General features: G+C 24.8%; 1 protein-coding gene across 2 annotated transcripts in view; it reads left to right on the plus strand.

Moving 5' to 3' along the window:
• Nucleotides 1–239: 239 nt before the first annotated feature.
• The window catches only part of LOC145837980 (uncharacterized), a 28128-nt gene continuing 5610 nt past the window's right edge, over nucleotides 240–22757 (plus strand). For both annotated transcript variants that reach the window (XM_082945486.1, XM_082945487.1), the window contains exons 1-13: nucleotides 240–370; nucleotides 2376–2603; nucleotides 3733–3935; nucleotides 4575–4689; nucleotides 5187–5345; nucleotides 5572–5721; nucleotides 5980–6163; nucleotides 6382–6588; nucleotides 6866–7078; nucleotides 7317–7558; nucleotides 12578–12650; nucleotides 14055–14282; nucleotides 22151–22237. In XM_082945486.1, the coding sequence (XP_082801612.1) occupies nucleotides 263–370; nucleotides 2376–2603; nucleotides 3733–3935; nucleotides 4575–4689; nucleotides 5187–5345; nucleotides 5572–5721; nucleotides 5980–6163; nucleotides 6382–6588; nucleotides 6866–7078; nucleotides 7317–7558; nucleotides 12578–12650; nucleotides 14055–14282; nucleotides 22151–22237 (2197 nt within the window). In that variant the 5' untranslated portion in view covers nucleotides 240–262. The remainder of the gene's footprint in view (nucleotides 371–2375; nucleotides 2604–3732; nucleotides 3936–4574; nucleotides 4690–5186; nucleotides 5346–5571; nucleotides 5722–5979; nucleotides 6164–6381; nucleotides 6589–6865; nucleotides 7079–7316; nucleotides 7559–12577; nucleotides 12651–14054; nucleotides 14283–22150; nucleotides 22238–22757) is intronic.

Consider the following 22757-nt stretch of genomic DNA (forward strand, 5'->3'; position numbering starts at 1 on the left):
TTTGTTAATAAAAACAGACATTATATTTAAAACTGAACTTTTATAAAATGTTTCTAATTTTTAATTACAAGTCCTTAAACTTCATACTATATATTCAAAACTATTAACAGACATGTATATTTAACATTGTATTCATACAAACAGACATGTATTTTAACATTGTAATTATACAAACAGACATTTAAATTTTAAGTTTTGTTCATACACACATAAATGTATTTTTTACATTTTATTCATACAGACATGTATATTTTAAATTGTAATGCCAAAGGAAACAAAGCGTCGAGGCAGGTATATGTCATGTGCAGCAAATAAGGGATTGACAAACCAACCTGGAGAAAATAACTGCTTCCTGAACAGTGCAATACAGGTTTGAATAATTCAAATATCGATATCTGTTTATTGTGTTATATGTTTTTAATTAATTTTTATTTGAGTTTGTTTTTTTATTATGTCATGTTAATATGTTTGATTGTGACTGTTTCCTCAACAGAGCAATACAGATTAATTTTCTGTTTTTAAATTAAAATAGTTGTATTAAGTTAAGTTAAGTTAGATCAAGCACAAATAATATTTATACATATACATTAAATACAATTATACATGTGTTTATGAAAATTTGTTGATTTATTCATAATTGAATGATTTTCAATGGTTTTTCAACTGTGCAATACAGATTGGAGATTCAATTGTTTCTATTTGAATGAAAATTTGTTTTTCAATTTGCTATAAATTTGCATTTATAAATTCAATTTATAAATTGCATTGTTTGCTTCATCTGTACAAAACAGGCTTGCATGTTTTAGTAAACTATTTTGTAAAAAACAATATTTAAATTTTTCTACAGAAACTCTTTAAAAATTGTTTGTTTTATTATATAATATTTAAATGTCAAAAATGTCTTAGTAGTGCAGTATAGAGAATGGACATGCAGACTTTTCTGTTAGCTTATTTTGATGTGGTTTTTTATGTTAAAATACTGATTTTTTATAACATTCTCAATAGTATCATGCATGCTTGCTTTTAGTTTAGACAAACAATATAGTTTTTAATTAAGTTGCGTTAGGCAGTGATTTCCTAATTTCAAAATAAAAACTATCCACAGCAAGTCAAAGTATAAGTCAAAAAGTTTTGTGCACACATGCTTATTAAGCTTTATTTTTTTGAAAAAACATCCTTTTGGTTAATATTTTCTTTATTTTTGTAATGGAGTTAAATTGTGAGGTATTTTTTAACACAAATATGAGGCTAGTTTTTATGACATTATTTTTTTTCCTTTGTTATTACGTTTTTTCTCCTAAATTTTAAGTTATTTTGTTATTGTTATGATTTCTTTAATTATTCAAGCCTGATTAACAGTGACTTTGATCTATGCGTGGTCTCTTAATATGTTTTCAAAATTGTTTAGAAACTCAAACTGGCTTTTTTGGTTTAAAGAGTGGCAACACATACAAATTACATTATACAACATACAAATTTCTTCAATTTAGAATGATTTCGTTCATTTGGATCTGTTGAACATTTGTTTAAAAAAATTTAAAACTATTTTGATAATTTTTAACAGGCATTATGACATCTTTATTTATTCCACTTAACTTTTTACTAAAACTATAATTTTTTTTTCACAAAAACATTTGTGCTCTTGAGTAGCACTTAATGTAATTTACTTGATTTTATTAATAAATGTATAAATAAAGCAATATTTTCCTCAAATTAATTTTTACAGGTGTCTTGCCACATTTACTTGTAAATAATTGTATTCTTAGATGTTTATCCTGTTACATAAACAAAAACCATAATATATATTCATTGTATCATCAATAAACACATTTTTTGAAATTTAGAGTTCAGTACAAATGTTTTTTTTTTGCATATTTTTAGCACTTACCCTTATAAGCAATTGTAATTAACACGTTATTTTAAAACCCAAATGATAATTTTTACAGGTATTATGATATTTGATTATGTTTACATATACATATAGTAGTTTTTTTGTAAGTTTCTGTTTAGTACTAAAAGTTTCTGTTTAGTACTACAAGTTTTAGCTAAGTTTAACTTGACATCTGCAGTATATCTCAAACATATTTCCAACTGGTACTATGGCACTTGGATGTATCTATATTACAACTATAGTATACAAGCATACATGTGTTTTTTTGCATCTTCTTCAAATCCCAATGTTCATATTTTTATGATTAAGTTATTCTGAAATGTTCAAAGTAAAATAAAATGAACAAATGCGTTATGATTTATTACCAACAGGTACTATGACACTTGGATGCATCTATATTATATTATAACTATAGTAAAAAATAGTAATGGTAAAATAAAATGACAACAACAAATGCGTTATGATTAAAAAATATTACCGACAGGTGTTATGGCACCTGGACGTGTTCAGGCGTTCCTTCCGAAGGTTGGAAGGGCACAGGTGCATGGGGAGGTCGTGCATATTCTGCGCGCTCAAGCAGATATTCGACCAGTTCGAGTACAGCAAGTGCAGGGCGCTGGCACCCAATCTGCTGAGGAGCGCGCTCGCGGTGACTTTCGAGAAGGAGAACAGGTTTCAGCTGGGGAGCATGGACGATGCTGCCGAGTGTTTTGTTAGTAGTTTGGCATTTAATTTAGTGTTATTTTAGTTTGTTTAAACTAAGTTGAGTTTCTTCTTCATGTTGATCTGGTCTAACTTGTTGCAATGAAATACCTAATCAAATAATCAATTAAGTTTTGTTAGTTTGTTGATATTTAATTTAGGTTTTTATTATTTTGAAATTTATATTTTATATTATTTATTATTTTACTATTTTGTCATAATCTGACTTTATTTTATATTGTGCTTTTATATTGTTTTGTTAGTTTTTATTATTAAAGTATTATGTCATAGTCAGACTTTGTTTTACATCGTGCTTTTAAGACCTTCTTGCTGGGTAGTATGTTAGTTGTATTTATTACTAGTTTTGTTTATTCTAATTGTTATAAGAATCTGTTTAGTTTACAATATAAAATAAATTGTTATTACTAAAACTTTTATTTTGACACAAATAAATCATCTTCGAATTTTATTTCAAGTAAGACATCTTTTTTAAAGCATACAGAAGGATGCATATATGATGAAATAAATCATTGCATTATTAATGTATTGTAGAACACAACAAATAATGAAATACATTTATACACACAGGAGAACATATTGAACAGTATGCACTTTACTTTTATTTTTTAATTGTACACAACAATTTTTTAAGTAAAACACAATTTTATTAGCATATAGAACAGGGTTTCCCAAAGTGGGCCAAGTGGCCCCCTAGGGGGCCATGAGCAGCAAAGGGGGAAGAGGGGGGGCCATGAGCAGTAAAGGAGCCACAGGGGGGCCATGGCCATGAGGCCATAACTTGAAACTTACACTAGATATTCTTGAGTTGCAGATGAAGAGCAAAAAAAAAAAAGCTCTTATGTGTATTTTATGGCAGTTGAAACTTACACTAGATATTCTTGAGTTCCAAATGAAGAGCAAAAAAAAAAAAAAGGCTCTATGTGTATTTTATCGTAGTTTTTGAGTAATCTATATGTTAAAGGGGGCCATTACTTTTTCAAACTCTTTAAAGGGGGCCATAAGCAAAAAAGTTTGGGAAACCCTGATATAGAAGGATGCATGTGTGATAAAATAAAATAAAATTATCACATTGTCAATATATTGTATTGTAAAACAAATAATGAAATACATTTATACAGGAGAACATACTAAACAGGATGCACTTCCACCTGACAGAGGACGACGACGAGAACAACAACGACATGTGCACGTCGGCGCACTGCATAACCCACAGAAAGTTCGGCATGACCGTTGTCGAGCAGTACGTTTGCCCGTGCGGTGCCACGAGCGAACCTTCCAGTTATGTGGAACTTGTGCATTACGTTTCTGCTACTGCACTGTGGTATGTCTTGTTGGTGTAAGATAATAAATTAAAAAGAAAATTCACATAACTCGCAACACTTATATCCATGGAAAGTTATTAAAAATTTATTGTATAAGTATTATTGAAAAATATACTTTGTGTGTATGTGGATTTATGATAATTTGTTGGGTATAAAAACATACAATCAACTACAGATGATATTTATTTCAACATTATATAAAGTTCGCTTATTGGTGAAACCATAATCTATTTGTAAAAAAAAGGATAAAGTACGATATTGTAATAAAGTACCTTAACATATCTAAGCAGAACATTTTATAGTTATTTAAAAAACAAGTTTTAATCTACTGAATTCAACATATAAATATTTCTTTTGTATTTTTGCAACAAATTTGTTTACATTATTACAGGTATGTGTCAAAATTTGTTATGGTAAAAAAGCATTATATATAAGCATAATTTGTACTTGCTGATTATAGGCTTAATTATTTTAAATTTTTCATTTAAAATATATAAAAAAATCATCATTTTACAGTGAATAAGATGAATTAATTTTGATTACATATCAGCATAATTTGTACTTACTGATTCTTGGTTTAACTGTTTTAAATTTTTCGATAAAAACATTTTATTAAAAAAAATTCAACCATTTTACAGTGAACAAGATGATATAATGCGGGAAAGATATGGAATACGCGAACCTGTAAGCGCCAATATGTTCGGTAGATTGGTGAGAAAAGCCGGAAGTTACAACGATCAGCAGAGTTGTCCTGTTAGTTGATTGCAATATTATATTATTATATATTTTAACAATACATTTTTACTACATGATTTAAAATTTTTAATTTATAGTTAAAAAAAAACTTGGAGAGTTATGCTGACTTTTAGTGTAAATTAGTATTGTAATGTTTTTTCTAACTGTTTTTATAACTTTTTTCTATTTGGTTTTAAAACTTCAGTTTATAATTCAAAAATGTCTTTGTCGCTGTGCAAATAAAGAGAAAGATACAAGCTACTTCTAAATAAGAACATTATTTTTATATGTTTAATAGAGTGCAGACGTATCTATATATATTTATATCGCTACAATTATCTATTTACTCACCTAAAAAGCTTGATCTATTCCATTAATTGTTTTAAAATCTCAGCACACAGCAAATCTTTACATTTATAGAGCATACAAATCAAATATATACTCTAAATTTTGCTAAATCTACTTAACTGTACTTACTGCTTCTGAAATAACTTTATGCTTTTACTTTAACACAGTCAAGATGTGGTGCAGAACTAGCGGGTGAAGTGCGTCGTGTTCTTATGAACGATCCTGATGTCATATCTGTTGGTATAACCTGGCAATGTGAACAAGCTAGCAAGGATGAAATTGTTAAACTCGTACACATGCTCGGCACTACTATTAGATTGCCTGACGTTAGTTGTTTTCAAGTTATTAATTTTTTATATGAATAATGTAGATTTTTTTTTAATTCAAAATACAAATAACCTCTTTTTTGTGTATCTTTAAAGTTTAATTTTTACCACCAATCTGCAGAAACAGTAATAAGTGGAAGTTAAAATTTTTAAAGTTGAACGTTTCATAATTTTTTGATGCTAAACTAGCATTTACAATGGACATTATTAACATATTTTTCAACAGCTATTCAATACAACAATGAACGAAGGTAAGTCGCAGAATCCACTCGTATTAGTCGGAATGGTGTGTTATTACGGTAAACATTATTCCACATTCTTCTTCCATAACAAGCTTAACATGTGGATTTATTTCGATGACGCGCAAGTTATTGAGGTTAGTTGTTAAAGTTGTAATTTATACGTTTGCAATTTGTCAAAGTTTAGTTTTTAAATTGTTATAACATATTTCTATGCAATTGTATACAAGAACTACATACTTTTTTAGTTTATGTTGCATTACCATAATAGTTTATAAATGTACTACACACTAGCTGTTGTTTTTTTGTAAAATAAAAATATTTTGATAAGTTATAAACTTCCTACCCTTTTAAACTTTCATTAGAACTCTCTTTGCTGAAATATCTCAAAACAGGTGGGAAAAAGGTGGGCGAACGTTGTTGACAAATGCGTGAAGTCCAGACACCAACCGCTGTTGCTGCTGTACACAAACCGCGATTGTGAACCTGTGACGACTTCGACTGCTCCCAAACACGTCACATTATTACCCGAATATCAACACCACGAAGATAATCACCATCACTCGGTCACTTTCAGTGGTTTGTATTGTTGAGTGTTAATAAGCTTCATATTGATTTAGATATGAATTAGTTAGATCTAACTGCTAATAATTTTGTTATATACAACTAAACTGCTTTAACAGTGTTACAAATACATTACATTATCACAATGACTTCTTTTATAAAATTAGTTACTTAAGCTAAATATCACAGTTTTTTTACTTCCCAATTTACTTAACCAATCAAACCACTCACAGATGAGCCAAACGGGGAGTATTTGGAAGATTACGAGAATTACGATTACGACTTCACAATACCCCCGCCACCTCTACCAAAAAACCCGCCAAAATCCAATCACGTGACGAAAAACCCGCCAAAATCAAATCACGTGACTGAAGAAGACTTTCATCCCTGCACGTCGAAGCCTTCGTCAAAGTTGAGAGTGAAAAATTCTGCAAACGAAGGTTAAGATACATAAGTTGTTGATGTCAACACCTAAATTATGACATATAAAATGATGTTTTCAGTGATAATAATTTTATTATAAAATGTTATTTTTGTGTGTAAGTAAATGGTCGAAGCCATTTAAACATAAAAAAAGTACTTGTAAAAATTAATTTATTTTATGTTTTTAATATTAGCTAAAAATAAAAAGCAATGATGTAAACTAAATTATTAAGCTTTACCATACTAACACAAATATACATTTAATCAAAAAAACAATTTTCAAACCATTTAAAGATCCGCCCCTGATAGACATGCAACCCCCATCTCCGAGGGGCAGCAAAAAGTCATCTAGCAGGAGTACATCCAGCAAGTCAACACCGACTAAAGACGTGAAAGATCGCCACCACGTCAGAGATCGCAAGAAGAAGTCACGTGCTCATGACAGTTATGACGTCATAGATTGCAGTTGTGACGTAACAAAAGCTCCTCCCTCGCATGAGCTCGCCGGTTTGTGTTTTTTATTATTAAGTTTGTTCGAGACTTGCTAATCATCAATATTATACCACAGACTTCTTTAAACTTCAATACCCCAGAGTATATTATTTATGCCTAATAGTTTTACAATTGTCTTCTATATTGATATACTCTAGTTAAGAATTTTAAATGCGTGATTCTATTTGCTAGCAACTTATTTTTTCAATACAATACATTTGTAATTTTAACTGTAAATAAAAATTATATTCAGGTTTGAAACTAACATCGAGTGACAAGCCGAAATCAAACCACGCAAACAAGAAACCATCTGAAAAGAAACAACCAGTAGCTGAAAACAGACCAGTAGCTGATAAGAAACCAGTAGTGAGCGGCGTTCACAAACCACTGTGGTCGAACCAACCCAGTAAGAAGGGTGATTATGTTGAACCCACCAAAAGTTCAAGTTGGCAGACCCACATTAACCCCTACCCCAAACAACAACAAAAAAATAATGTGAGTTGTTACGTTAATTACTTACCATATATACAGAAGTAGAAAATTGAATTGAATTGAAACCTAGTTTCAATATTTTGGAGTTGTTGTTTACTTTATTGTATGTTTTGGGATTTCTATAATGTTAGAGCATTATATATATATATGTTCAAGAGTTATTAATTAGATGTTGAAACTTATTAACATAAGCCCTTAGTTTAATAATGGAAGTAGTAAAAAATTAAGCTAAATATATTTTTTTGAATTTACCTTTTAAACTATTAAGCACAAATGAGTTCCAATAATATTCATGCTAATATAACATAGAAAAAACTTGAAACACAGGTGTTTTACAATAATTTATACTAAAAAGTTTATTTACTATGACATGTGACATAGATGTTTATTTTATGACATTTATTTGCACAAGCGTTTTTATGTCTTATATAAAACTTGTAGTTTAACTGATAATATAAAATATTTTAAGTGAGTGTGAAATTAATATAGAAATAGTTAAACAATGTTGAGAAAGTAGCTTGGAAATATTCATTAGACAGTTTTCATGATAAAATGTTTACATGAAAACATTGCCATGTCAGAATAAATTGTTTTAATATTTTGTGGTAATAACTTATGACTGTGAATATGTATAATAAAAAAAATAAGAACTTTTAATATTACTTGGCAAAACTGACCATAAAAACAAAAGTTATTTATATTCGTCAAAAATTTTTGAAAAGCATTAAATTTGGAACGAATTCAAACAATTGACTATTTCATCAAACGAAATCAATTGTCATTTATTTTGTTTCATTACAAACAATTTGTTAAGCAAGTAAAATGTAAATTTAAAACAAAAAATCTGTATTGTTAAGGTTTTTTTAGTTGATGGTATTGTATTAATGGTAAATTAATTCTCACATGAAAAGTTTATTTATAAATTACTTGTTTTGTATATATTGCATAAGCAAAAAACATATAAAAAGAATTTTAGTTTCTAAAATTGGTTATTAGCTTTTAAAAGAGGAAAAAAGTTTTTATTTGATTGTGATTAGGCTTGTTTTAAATAGTTCTTAAATAACATTTTCTACAACTTTTTTTTCTAAATTTTCTAATTTAGTGCATTTGATAAAAACAATACTTTATATAATAAAATCGATTACTTAATATTTTTATTAAAAAAAAAGTAAATGTTTTGTTTAAGACAAAAGAGTTTAACTACAATATTGTCAGGTCTTTTTATGATAGTTATAACCAGAAGCCTATAAATTTAATTCAAACTTGTTGCACTGAAAAATGGTTATATTAGAATTATAAATTATTTAATTTTTAATTTTATGCAAGCAAAAGATTCACAAAACTTATACTCTGATGCTTTTAAATTTGTTTTCGTCTAAGTTTGATGAGTTTGTTTAAAAAGAGACTTTTTTAAACTTTGAGTTTTTTACTATTTTAATTTGTTTAATATTTTTCTAACTTTTTAAAATGATATATATTTATTTTTGATATTTTCAATGTATGTTTATGTAAAAATATATATTTTTAAAGCACCTAGTAACATATGTTGTAGAAATGCTAAGTGCAATTACTTAATTTGTTACTGAAATTTGTTGTTTAATGCATTTTAAAATTGATGTAAGTACTAAATTGTATCAAATAATTTTGTAACATATGTCTCCTGTAAGTATTGTGCATCTAGTTTGCAAAAAAATATACTAAAATACATATATGTAAAGGTTAGATAGTAAAGTGTGTGTTTCAAACTTTGCCTATTTGTATTACTACTGAAAGTTTTTACAAAACTACAAATTTAATTATTTTTTTTTATGTATATACAGTACACTGTTTTAATATTTTCATTAGAATATGTTTTAGTTTTTCGTTCCAAACAGCAAAGACTCAGTTTATTTTTTGAACTAGCTTGTGAAGCTTTTAAAATTAAATCAATGAAAATAAATAATTAAACGCCTCAACCAAAGTTCAAGTTTGTATTTGATTTACATCAAAAGTTTACAGTAAATATTTAGTGAACTTTTTTTCTATCTGGTAGTTTTTATTAAAAAGTTTGCTTATCAGACAGTTTTAAATGCAAATGAAATTTAAAAAGTGTAAATAAGTTATTTGAAATCTTTTAAAATTTAACTTTATATTTGATATTTTTTCGAAATAAAAAAAATCTTACAAAGAGATTTACTTCATTCTATATTTTTTTTAATTTTTAGACAAGTGGTTAATTTATTTAATTAAATAATAAACCAACTATCAAAAAAAACTTTTCAAATTTTTATTAAATTTCATTTAAATAATTTCAATACAGACTGTTCAGTTTTTCTTATAAAACAAACGAGAATCAATACAAATAAATGATTAAAAGTAGTAAAGTTCAAGTTTATATTTGAAAAGTTCAAAGTCATACAGAATCAATTGCAACTTGCTATCAATTGATTATTTGTCTTTGCAACTTTCCCATGCAACAAATTTGAAACTTAGTTTGTTGGAAGTTATGAAGCTGTTCAAATATAAAGTTTTTGACTGAAATTTAAAAAACAATTAAGCAAGTTTTTTTATCTTTGATCTATACTGATAAAATTTTCATCGTTAATAAAAAGTGCTGGTTGAATTTATTAAAATTCCATACATTATTATTACCAAGTGTTTTAATTTTATTGAAATTATATGTTTAAGTTGTTTTTAAGGTTTTTGAATAAGTTATAAACATTGAAATTTAATAACAAAATAAAACTAAACAAGAATGTTTTATAAAAAAACAATTTTTCTTGGCACTAATGAGATTTTAATTTGTCCATTTGAGAAGTTTTATTTTGTTTTCGAGTTTAAATGATTTTTAAAATGTTTTAATTACATGTAAAGCTAAATTCTTAAATTGTCTTCGTATAAACTTTTAAAAGCAGTCTTATATCGGATATTAGTTTTTGTGTTATTTATTTTCTTTTTATAATTAATAAAATACATTTAATTTTGATACAAAAAGCTAAATGTAAAATTGTTTTTAAGTATGTGAAATTTTATATAAAACTAATTTATGAAAGTTACATTATAAACTTTCTGTTGTAAAAGTTTAATGAAAGTGTATTTACTTACGTTTATTGTCAATAATTAACTTGTTACCACATTTTAGTGGTTTATAAAGTTCACCTTTTTATTACTTTTTATAAACTAAATACCAAACTTTACTGTGTTTTGTATATATCTTACACAGTTACAAGTTTATGAACAAAAATTAAACATTTTTTGGTTTCTCATTAAAATTTTGACCTTTAACAGTTTTTTTATATTTGTATTTCTTTAAAAAATAAATATATTTCAAAGATGTCATAATAATATTCTGAAATAAATTTAATTAATTTTTTATTCTAACAGAAACTTGTTCAATTGCATTTTACTTTAACAGAATTTGAATAACTTTATTGTTCAATTACACCTAAAAGATATAAACTTTTGTTAAATTTATTAAAAAAGTTTAACATAAAAACAATTTGTTAAAATTTTAATTATGTGTATAACTATTTGTTCTTAACAACCAAATGTTGTAGATATGTACATAGTTTTAAATCTAATTTTATTAATTTCAACACATCAAAATTGTGCTTAAAAGTTTTGATAAGGAATTAAATGCAATTTTATTAAGTTTCAACATGGTTATATTGTGCTTAGAAGTTTTGATAATACTACTTAATGGTTCAATAGTGGACAATAATCTTTTTAATATCAGTTTTTACACGACTATACTGTGTTCAAATAACCATGAAATTGTATATGCATTTGTACTTTTGAATTTAAGAGCGTATTCATTGTAAGTAAAAACTTTTTATACCAAAAAAGACATATTTTCAGACATTAATCTATTCAATAGATTAAAAACATGCTTGAAAAAATAAAGTATTAAAATAGCAGGATTTAAAAAAACCTAGGATTGTTTTAATTTTTTGAATGTTTTTTATTTTAATTATAGAGAAGTTTTATTCTTTCTAATAAAATTCTTGAATTTACACATAAATATTTTCCAATTTTGGACAAACACGTTTTTTATTGATGTTTAATCCTAATAAATAGTATGAAATTTCCTGTTTTGTAGGTATTTAAAATGTATTTCTCTCAGGGTATTTCCATTTAATAAGTATGATAAACTTTATATGAACTACTTAGTAGAATATCTTAGGAAGTCATAAAAAATAAAGTATTCGTTTTTGAGAAACCTTGTGTTTAGTTTGACGATTAATCTCATATTATATCAATAAAAGAACTGTTATATTTAAAACACTTAAAGTTAAACACTTATTTACATTAATTAATTTATTAGTCTAATACTTAATCTGCTCTAAAAGTTTACAAAATAAAATAGTAACTAACATGGAGTATCACTGGAAATTTTTGGACACAGTAATTTAATTTCTTATTTTAAACATAATAAAATATTTTCTAAATTGGTTTAACAAATGTATTAAAAATTATATAAGTGCTATTTTTGATCATTTTCATAATATATCACTAAAAAAATATTTATACAACAATATTTTAAACAAAAATAAACTACAGCCTAATCCTTAACCAGCTTTAAAAGTTTAAAAAGTAAAATAGTTTTTAATATGAATTATCACTTTAAAAATTGTTATACATTGCAATTAGATTTATTATTTCATTCTGAAAAAGAACTTTTTAAAATTGATTAAAGAAATGCCATAGCATTCTAAAAAGTGTAAATTTCACTTTTCTTCCTAACTAAACTACAGTATTGTTTATTGTCATACTACAAGTGCACTTGAAATGTACTCAAATAAATCCAAAAACCGCCCATAATCACCTTAAACTTCGCAACAATAGTTCCATAGTCAACTAACTGAAAATATTTGCGTCGATGAGTATTGTTAGTGTTTGTAAATAAGTATATTAGGAAAAAACTAAGGTTCAATGTTTCCAAAATTGTTACATTTTTCGATGAAATTTAAATGAATTGATATAATGAACTAAAGTTTCTTCAGTTATGTTCTGTAATTAACACTGTTCAAATAACTTTCACAGCTTCCAAAGAAGACATCTAGTCAAAAGCCCACAACACAAATAAAGAAGAAACATTCTAATACGTCTAATAAAAGTTAGTTTTATTTGAGTTTTCGAATAATTTATTTACCATTAATAGTATTGTTTGCTTACATTTAAATATACAATGTTTTTTGTTTATAGAATCTTATAAGATAAAGTTTTACCATACAAAACATAGTTTTGATTTGAATATGCTATCAAATAAGTTATATATTTCAATAACAATTTGATATTTTCATTTTATTTCTTCTATTTTAATAACAAGAATACTTATTTGATAAAAATGTTTAATTTGTAATATAAAAATACAATTTTTATGAGAAATATGTTTTAATTAATAATTTTTTCAATTAATAAGATTGTATTTTTTTAATAACCAAATAAAATCCTTAAGAATGGACTAATTTTAAAAGCAAAATAAGTTTATCAATTTCAAAAATAAATAGCAACTTAATTAAAGACATTTAAGTACTTAAAAAGTTGAACTAAACGTAATTCAATTATAACAATGCAATCCCCAGTACAATATACAACAATAGAGGTTCATGCATTAGAATAATCTAACTATAAATACCATGGATTTAAGTAACATTTATTTAGCTATTATGTGACAAAAACTTGTAAACATAAATGTTAAAATTGGAATTTGACTGTCAAATCTGTCTAAACTTGTATATGTTTACGTTTTGTGTCTTAAAAACTTTATTCTTGTTTTATATTTAGCTTTGTTTTCAAATTACTTAAAGATAAACATTCATTTGATATACGTTATATTATACATATTTTTTTTCATACAACTTAAAGGTTACATTTTACAAAAGTTTTTTCTGTCAATAATTAAATATAAAGTTTTAAAAACTTCAGTTACGAGGTTGATTGCTTTAAATGTTTTATAATTACCTTAAAAACTCAACAATTTATCAAGTTTCTTTTAATGGCTTTCATTATCATGTTTTTTAAATTGATTTAAATGTGTTGTAAAATTTCCTCAATTATTGCTGCTTTAAGTTATCCATAAAAGGTGAAAAATATTATAAATATCTGAAGTAAAATTAACTTCAACTAATTAACTATACTGTTGCATTTTATCAAAAGTTTAACAATTTTATACATTCAGTTACTAATTTTTATTATTAATTTTGAATTTAAATGTGCAACTTTTTGAATATTTTAATGTAAAAACATATATAAGAAGAATTTTTCTTGTAAAGTTTATATTGATAAAAGCCTTATTGTAAAATAAGTTATGTGCTGTGAACAAAACACACTAATATTCCTTTTTCCATTGTACACATGATTTGTCCATACAAACAAATCATTCAAGTTTTGCAACTAAAAAACTAAAACTTATTAAACTTTTATTTTCAAGATCAGAGTATCCTTGGTTATGTAACTAATACTATAAGTTAAAAAACAAAAAATATAAAATCAATGAAACACAATTATTACGTCACAGACCTCCTCATGACGTCATCGGCTTCCGAAGCGTCATCGTCACCATCGACAACAATCCACAGGAACCAATCGCATGACAGGAACCAATCACATGACAGGAAATCCGACCAATTAGGAGACAGGAAATCGTCATCTTCATCCAGTAGCAGCAAGCACAAGAAATTGAAAATCAGAAATTCAACTTCTTCCAGTGTATCCAGCGGGACTTCTTCTAAAAATAACATCACAGGTTTGTTTGAAATTTATTCAGTTGACTTTGAATACAAAAATTAAGATTTTGGAACTGTTTTACAAACTTTAATTTAAATTATAATAGTACAATATTTATTCCAATGCTTTCAAAATTTGATCTAAAGACTATCATACATTCGGAAAATGTATTAAATTTTACAAATTTTTTCATGAAGAATTATAATAAGACTTTGTTAATTTTATAGTTTTTTTAGTTAAAGGTATAAATTTATAAGTTTTAATAATATTAATATCATACATGCTCAGAGCATTGACTCAAAATAAAAATTAACAAAAAAGTGTTTTGAAATTTTATTTTTTGGATAATGGTATAAATTTACACACAAACGGTTGATTTTACTATACATGCAGTTTTATATACAAATGATTTTGGTAAACTTTATAGAAATTAATATCTATATTTATAAACAAGTGGATATATTTATCTTATATTAAATATATAAAAACTTGAATTAAAGTAATCGCTTTAATATAAGGTAGTGGAAGTTTTAACTCTTGCAGTTTTGCGAATATAATTGTTAAATAGTTTTGCTTGTGAATCTTTAGTACTTAGTGCAATATCCAAGTCAAAATTAGTTTGTTAAAAAAGATAATTATGTCTTGACAAGTTAAAGTAACAAAAATTAATAAAAAAGGAATGTTTTGAATACATGGTTCATGTAAATATAAATATGTTGCAATATTTAATTACTTGGATATGTTGTAGCAGTTGTTTGAATGAGGTAATCCGTTTTAGAATTTTGAAAAAAGTTGTTTTAGTATCGCTCTATGTATTCTACATTACAAGTTTTGTTTACATTGTGACCATTTCTCCTTTCAAATATCCTAAAATAACTTTTTTAATCCTTTAAATTACAAAATATGTTTGTTTCAGTTAAATAATTTTAAAACGATTTTATGTTTAGATTTTCAAACTAACATGCAAAATACTTGAATTCTAAAAAGATGTTTTAGATATAATGTTTTTTCTTATTAGAAAAACTAATCAAGCATACCAGCTTGATAATCATATGAACTTAATTAAATTAAAGTTCACCAGTATACACAGACTTGAATTAAAAGTTTCTTTGTGTGAAATATATATATATATATATATATAAACCGTTTCATTTAAATGTTGCTGTTAAAGGCAATGCTGTTTAAGTTTATTTACTAAAGTATAAAAGAAAATAAATTTATAATTTTTCTATTTACATTTTTCATAGTACCTAGTTAAAACTAATTTTAAAAGTTGAACTAAATCTCTAGGGTACTGTTTTAAACTCAAAAAAGGAAAAAAAAATTTCTATTTATTTATAAGTATACATTTATTTAAATTGAAGTTAAACTTTTAGTAATGCTTTTGGTTTAAATAAAAAAAAAGAATAGTGCTTTAAATAATAACTATAAAAGTTTAATAAAAATAAGTCAATTTAAATGTACTTTATAAAATATTTTTACATTAATTAAACCGTGATTTACAATGTACATATTAGGAAAATACAGTCAGTTCATTATAAAATATAATTGTTAATCTTAAATACCTGATATTTAGACACGGTTTAAAGTTTATAATTATGCTTTTTATAACCACACAACATGAAAATCACATGAATATGATGACTTTGATATTTTAACTTTAAACAATAAAATCTTATAAAAAGTTACATAGCCTTTGTTGTAATAACATAAAAATAAAATTTTGCATCTATAAAAATTATTTAATGTTACAAGAACAAACCTTAAAAGTATATATAACATCTGTGGTTGAAATCAAATTATTAAGTTATAAGAGCTGTAAGCTTTAGTTATTAAAAAATTGTGCTATAAGTTGTTTTGAAATATAAATTAGTTTATAGCCTAAGTTGATATTGTTGGTTTATGGTTTTCATAATAAGTTCATCAACTATCAGATTTTTTTAATATACAGATAAGTTGAAAATGTACTTAAGTTAAATAATCTTTCATTTATCAAATCGCCAGATTTTGTTTTAAAATTATCACATATAAAAAAATAATATGGCTCTAAATCGAGTCTATAACTTTTTTATACATCTTTGATGAGGTAAAACTCATTGAAATCATGTTTATATTTCATAACAATAAACTTGAAATTTCAAACTTCACAATAAATAGGGTATTAATCATTGTTTGTAAGTTCACTTTACATTTAACAATGATCGAGTACAAAAATGTTTACATTGAAAAAGATTAATTTGATTAAAATAAAACTTACATAGTTATTCAATTCCTTATGGGATAATAATATGTTCAACTTGCTTAGTGTAAAATTAAAGTTCTAGAAGAAGTTCAAAAAGTTAAAGAAGTAGTGTTAGATAAGTAAATTAGTAGTCGAACTAGTTCAGGTTAGTAACTTAGTCTTAATACCACCTTTAATTAAAACTTTATCACTTAAATTATGATACAAAATAACTATTACCTTACTACTTTAAACTAATTGTTTGTTATAATACTTTATCAAAAGTAAGTCACACAAGTAAAATTATCACAAAATCTAAAACACATTAATCACTATTTAAACATTGTTAAACCACACACTTAAACAAGATCGAACATTGAAAAGTGTTTACATCAAGCTTTTAAATTTTGTTTGCTTATAAGATCGTATTTTGCTTGGAATTAAAAATAAGTCAAGAAAATAAAATAATCCCAAATAAAGTAATAATTGTTTAAGCATTGTTAAACCACACAGTTAAACAAGATTGAACACTGAATAATTACTTCTATATTACAATTTTTAATCAAAAGTAAGTCAGGCAAGTAAAACTATCACAAAATCTAAGAAACTTTAATAATTGTTTAAACAACCTTAAACCACACACTTAAACACGAACACTGAAAAGTGTTTACATCAAGCTTTTAAATTTTGTTTGCTTATAAGATCGTGTTTTGCTTGGAATTAAAAATAAGTCAGGAAAATAAAGTAATCCCAAATAAAGTAATAATTGTTTAAGCATTGTTAAACCACACAGTTAAACAAGATCGAACATTGAAAAATGTTTACACCAAGCTTTTAAATTTTGTTTGCATATTAGATCGTATTTTGCTCGGGGCGATGCTTCATTTTCCCGCCTCTGCTGTTTATTCTGAACTTTTGTTTGAAAGTATTTCTTTTGTATGTGGTACATATTTTTATATCACCTTTGTTTGCGTTTTAGTCACTGTTTGAATGTTAATTATATATGTTTAAGACATTTTGTATGTTTTTAATTAAATTGTTCGTTAAATATATCTTCTCTTTGAATCTATATTTTTTTCTATATTTAAAGTTTCCTTTTAGTCTAGTCACAATTTTTATATTCGGTGTTTCTCTTTTAGTTTTATTATGTATCGGAATTTTATCAAGTTATTTTCTCTAGAAAATAATTTTTAATGACCCTTTGTTTGCTCATAAACAAAGTGTAAATGTTTTACATAAAACAGTACACTAGTACCTATAACTATATGCAAAGCAAAAAAATGTTTAGAAAAAAAATCTAATTTCAAAAAGTTAATGTTTTCTTATCATTGCAGTATATGTTTAAAAGCATATTAATTTTAATATAATTTGTTTTTATAACGTACTTACAGTAGATTTTATATTATTTAATGTAAACTTATAGTTCTCCTTTACTTTTAAATATTCATTTAGAGTAGCTTATGATTTAATTAGTTTTGTTGCTTATTTATAAATTAAGTACTACAAACTATATAAACCATTAAAATATCAAATCAAATCAATATCAAACTTCAAAGTTTGTTTAAAATATGTCGTGAACTAAAATAAAGTTTAAATAAATAAAAAAGTACATCAGAATACTTAGGCAACCTAAGATACAGTTAATGTAGCTTTGATTTTTACATAAAAACTTTCAATTGAAGCAACTTATTTCTTAAGTGTTTATTCAATTGGATGCAATAATACTTAGTTTATAAAGTAGATTAAAATACCAATTTAGAAATAATTACTAATTTTACTTAAACAGATTTATCTATTAATATAAGATTATCTATATTCTATTATTATTAATATAGTATTCTAACATTGTAAGCCTGAAAAATACTTTTCTATGTATATTTTTGTAACTATTATAGTTAAACAATGAACAATACTTTCAAACAAGCAATTGATATATTTTAAGTAGTAATGCAATTTGTCACTTACTTAAGCTTTTATCGTTTGACCAAGACCTAACTGAATTGGTTTTAACTCAAGTAGCTAGCATTTAATGAATATGTTTTCGGCTTCATAAGACACAGAAGTAGCTTCCAGATTAGTGTTTAAGATAATAACGCATGTACAATATAACTTAGTTGAAATAATGAAAATACCTAATGTACAAAACAACTTGAATAAACGTCAAGTAATTGTACATATTCAATAAATGTGACTTGTTTTACGAGACTACTTTAAGTTTCAAAATGTCTGATTAATACGAAAGCTTTTAAAGAGCGCATTAAGATTTATAATAAATATCGCGTATATGTCGCTCGCTTCCCAGCACGATCAATACAATGCGAAATTGATTTCCTAATAACACTTCTCTCTTACATGCCTTTTAATATAAGTTTAAATATATATTATGTTTGTTTCTATTTGTCGTGGCTTAACCTACTACTATTACGGTTTGATAATACTTTTAAGACTTTTGTAATATTGGTTTTTATTTGTCTATTTTTAAAGATTTCTATCTAACACGCCTTTTAATATAATTATGCTTCTACTTATTTTTATTTGTAACGGCTTTTAGCCAACGTAACTTGTTGTTTTTACAGTTTTCAAATGTTTGTTACAATGTAGATATATATATATATATCTTCGAGATTTATATTTTGCATGCCTTTTAGCGTATATGTACGCACTTTGTTTTTTTATAGTATATTTATTTTCAATGTCTTTTACGTAGTAGCTTGTTGTTTTTAGTGTTTATTGTAACATGTATATTTGTTATAGATCATGATCTACGTATTTCGAAAATTTAAAATTGTTTACTAAAATACAATAAAAAAAAAGTCTGGTATTTTAAATTATTTGTATTGATGTATGTACATAAATCTATTTAGATTTCAATCATCATTTTATTTAAAGTAAATGTTGTATATTTAGTTTGTTTCTATTTCTATCAAATATCTATCTTGAATGTCTTTGGGGTTTATGCTGTTTCTAAATGTTTAACGTATGTATGTATTTTAGATTTAGATCTACGTGTTTTAGTGAGTTCAGTATACGTCTTTGAAAACACAGGGAAATTTTTTTGATCTATTTTGCCTTTTGATCTAATTTTTGTTTTGGTTTTATCCATATTGATTTTTCCAATTTTAATGCAAGTATTGAATATTAAGCCCTATAAATAGTTTTCTGTTTTATTATCTTTATCATATGAGAAACTCAATTATTATCTGGATATATCAACAATAAAAGCAAATTATAAAATAACATAGTTTTAAAGCAATATTTAATTTCCTTTCAAAAATTCTAGAAACATCGTTAATGTTAATAAAATGTTTAGCGTATCTTTTTTTAGCAAACGATTAAACCAATATTTTTGAACAGTTAAAATGTTTAGTTTTTAGTAAAAATTAACCTTATTGTTATAATTTAGAATATTTAGCTTTACTTAATTTTCCTTCAGTTACACAAAAAATTCGACAAATAGTTACAATTTTTTGAAAAAATTATAAAATTAAACTATTTTTTGTAATTAGCTATTTCTTGGCATCGTTTATATTCTGTTTGAGTGTTAAAAAACAAAAACTAAATCTTCAATTTAGATTCAAAAGAACTCAGAAAAACCTCAACTACATTTTAACAGACCACAAAATGTTTTTTAACAAAAAATTCTTGATTAAAATTGTTGTTGAATAAAAAGGGCGCGTACAATTTAAAATTTCAATCTTGCAGTCTACTGCGCGAGAAATTCCTTAATTAATCGAGACTTTTCAATCGAATTATTGATTGGTTTTTGTTGATTAATTGCGATATTTTGTTTTAAATAAGACATTGTGATGGGTTTTATTCTTATGTTTGAACAAAAACAATACATTATTTAAAAGTAGTTTAAACTAAATTATGCTAGTCGAATTTTTCGTTACGCTCTTACGAAACAAACTAACATTTTAAATTAAAATAAGTCTTGAATTAATTATTCTTACCAACTTGTTGGCTTTAGATAATTAAAATATTTTTTTTTACTTATGAAACTGATTGTTTGTCGTGTTTTCGTTTTAATATTTTTTATCTGTTGAATAAATTACATGTTGTTTTGATATAAAGTTATAAAGAAAAACTAGTTATTTGTTATTTGAGACATTTTTACAAAGTATTTTTTGTTTCTTTTAATGAAAATAAATATATATATTGCATAAATAACAACTGGATGTAAATCGAACCTCACAACTAATGTTGATCAACCAAGCAAGAATAATTTAATTTTTATTCGTTGTTTTCAAAAAAAAAAAAAAAGTAATATTAATTTCCCATCATGAGACTTTTTAATATTATTTAAAATTTTTATTGTATTTCCTTTCTTTTTTGAAATTAAATTAAAATTTTCAATGCAAAATAATTAATACTGTTCTTTTTCTTTAATTGTGATTTATTTTTAAATGTAGATAATTTGATTTTTTTATTTTAGTTTATCGAAAAAAAAACAGTTTAATTGTTAAAACTAAAATAATGTTATCTAAATTCACAACTAATAAATAGAATTTAAAAATTTTATAATTAAGTTTTAATCTTTAGTAAAGCTGTATAGTGAAATCTTAATAAAAATACCAACAGTATAAATCACAGTAAATTACAGATAAAAAATTCACTTGATAAAAAAATACTCTTCGTTTTGTTTTTTTATTGGAAAAGTATTAACAATAATTTATTTGCTCAAAAACAATTTGATACGTGTTTACATTTTGATACGGATGTACATAATTTTATGAAAATTTATAAACTCTTAAATTTCTTCCAAAATTATTGTAAGATTAAATATATATCTTACAAAAAAATGAACGCAGAGTATATGAAGATAATAAAACATTGTCATATTTATGTTATGCTCGAATAGCCTTGTTTGAATATGTACGTAGATAAAGTTTACATGTAAATATTTCAAAAAAAGTATGCATTATGATTAATATTTCGACAATGTTTAGTTTAACGTGTGTCTTATGCTTTGAACCATAATAAAAATATCATGTAAAGTTTAACATTAATTAAATAAAATTAGTATTTTGTTAGAATTTTGTGCTTTTTGGTTTTAGTTTTTAAAATGCACAAAAACGGTTCATACTTTGAACAGAATATAGTTTAAGTTCAAGTTAGTTGAAGTAATTTTATATATTTTTTAAAGTTATTGCTGAATGTGTTTACCAAAATATAGACATGTTATATTAGTAGTTTAAATGTACACGAAAACTCTTTTTTATTAGAAAAAATTAGTCAATGAACGAATACTGGTAAAATTTCGACCCAAAATGTTCGTAAAAAATTAGTATTTTACAAAGCTTAAAATTGGTTATCTAATACCAAGGTTTTAAATTATAAACTGTATTTATTAAACATTGTAAAGAAAAAAAGTTGAGTACAAGTTAAAATAAAAAACAAATTTTGAACTTAAAATCTTTATTCAGAACCACCATTAACTTTTATACCATTATATTTGAGCAAAAATTATTCAGGTGTATTATGTGTTGATTTTCATTTGCCTACTAATTTTATTAATTTGTTTTTTATTTTACGAATGATTGTGGTTCAAAAACATTTAACTTATGTTAAAGTAGTTACAAAGTTTTGTTATAAATAGCGATTGGTATGTGTTTATAAATAAGTTTGTTTTTGAACTTTCAACTTAATCATTCAATAACAAACAGATGCGATATCAGAAAGTTCGTCCAATGAAAACGCTTCAAAATCACGTGTCAACAATCCATCCAATCATACAAGTGAAAATAAGAAAGGTTAGTATTTAAATATATATAACATTGTATAAAACACGCATTTCAGTTCTTATGAGAATGTAATCTAATCCTTAAGTAGGTGTAATTTTATGTGTGTAAAGTTTAACTTTGTGATTTAGTTTCACGTTTGCATACTATGCTATTTGAACTTAAAAATAAATTGTGCATTTTTGTAAACTTTTAATGAGTATGAATTTTATCAGGATATATAAATAAAATTAAAAAAAGTACACATATGATTTTTATTTATGATAATTGTTTTTGTAGTGACTCCTAGTCAATGTTTTGTAACGTTGTGTTGTAATTCAGTTGCTAGTTTTTTTATTTTTTTAATTTGGAAAATTGATTGTAGAAAAATAAATAGTTTTTGTAGATTAAATTTGAATGAAACATTTAAGAACATAAAAGTTAATTATAGACTAGTTAAAACTAAATAAACTGGTTTCTAGTACAATATTAATATTAGAATTAAAACAGTTTATTAAATAGTTTATCTAAATCGTAAATCATAAAATAAATA

Source organism: Thalia democratica, chromosome 6, assembly GCF_965202585.1.
Source record: "Thalia democratica chromosome 6, ktThaDemo2.hap1.1, whole genome shotgun sequence".
Taxonomy (NCBI): Eukaryota; Metazoa; Chordata; class Thaliacea; order Salpida; family Salpidae; genus Thalia; species Thalia democratica.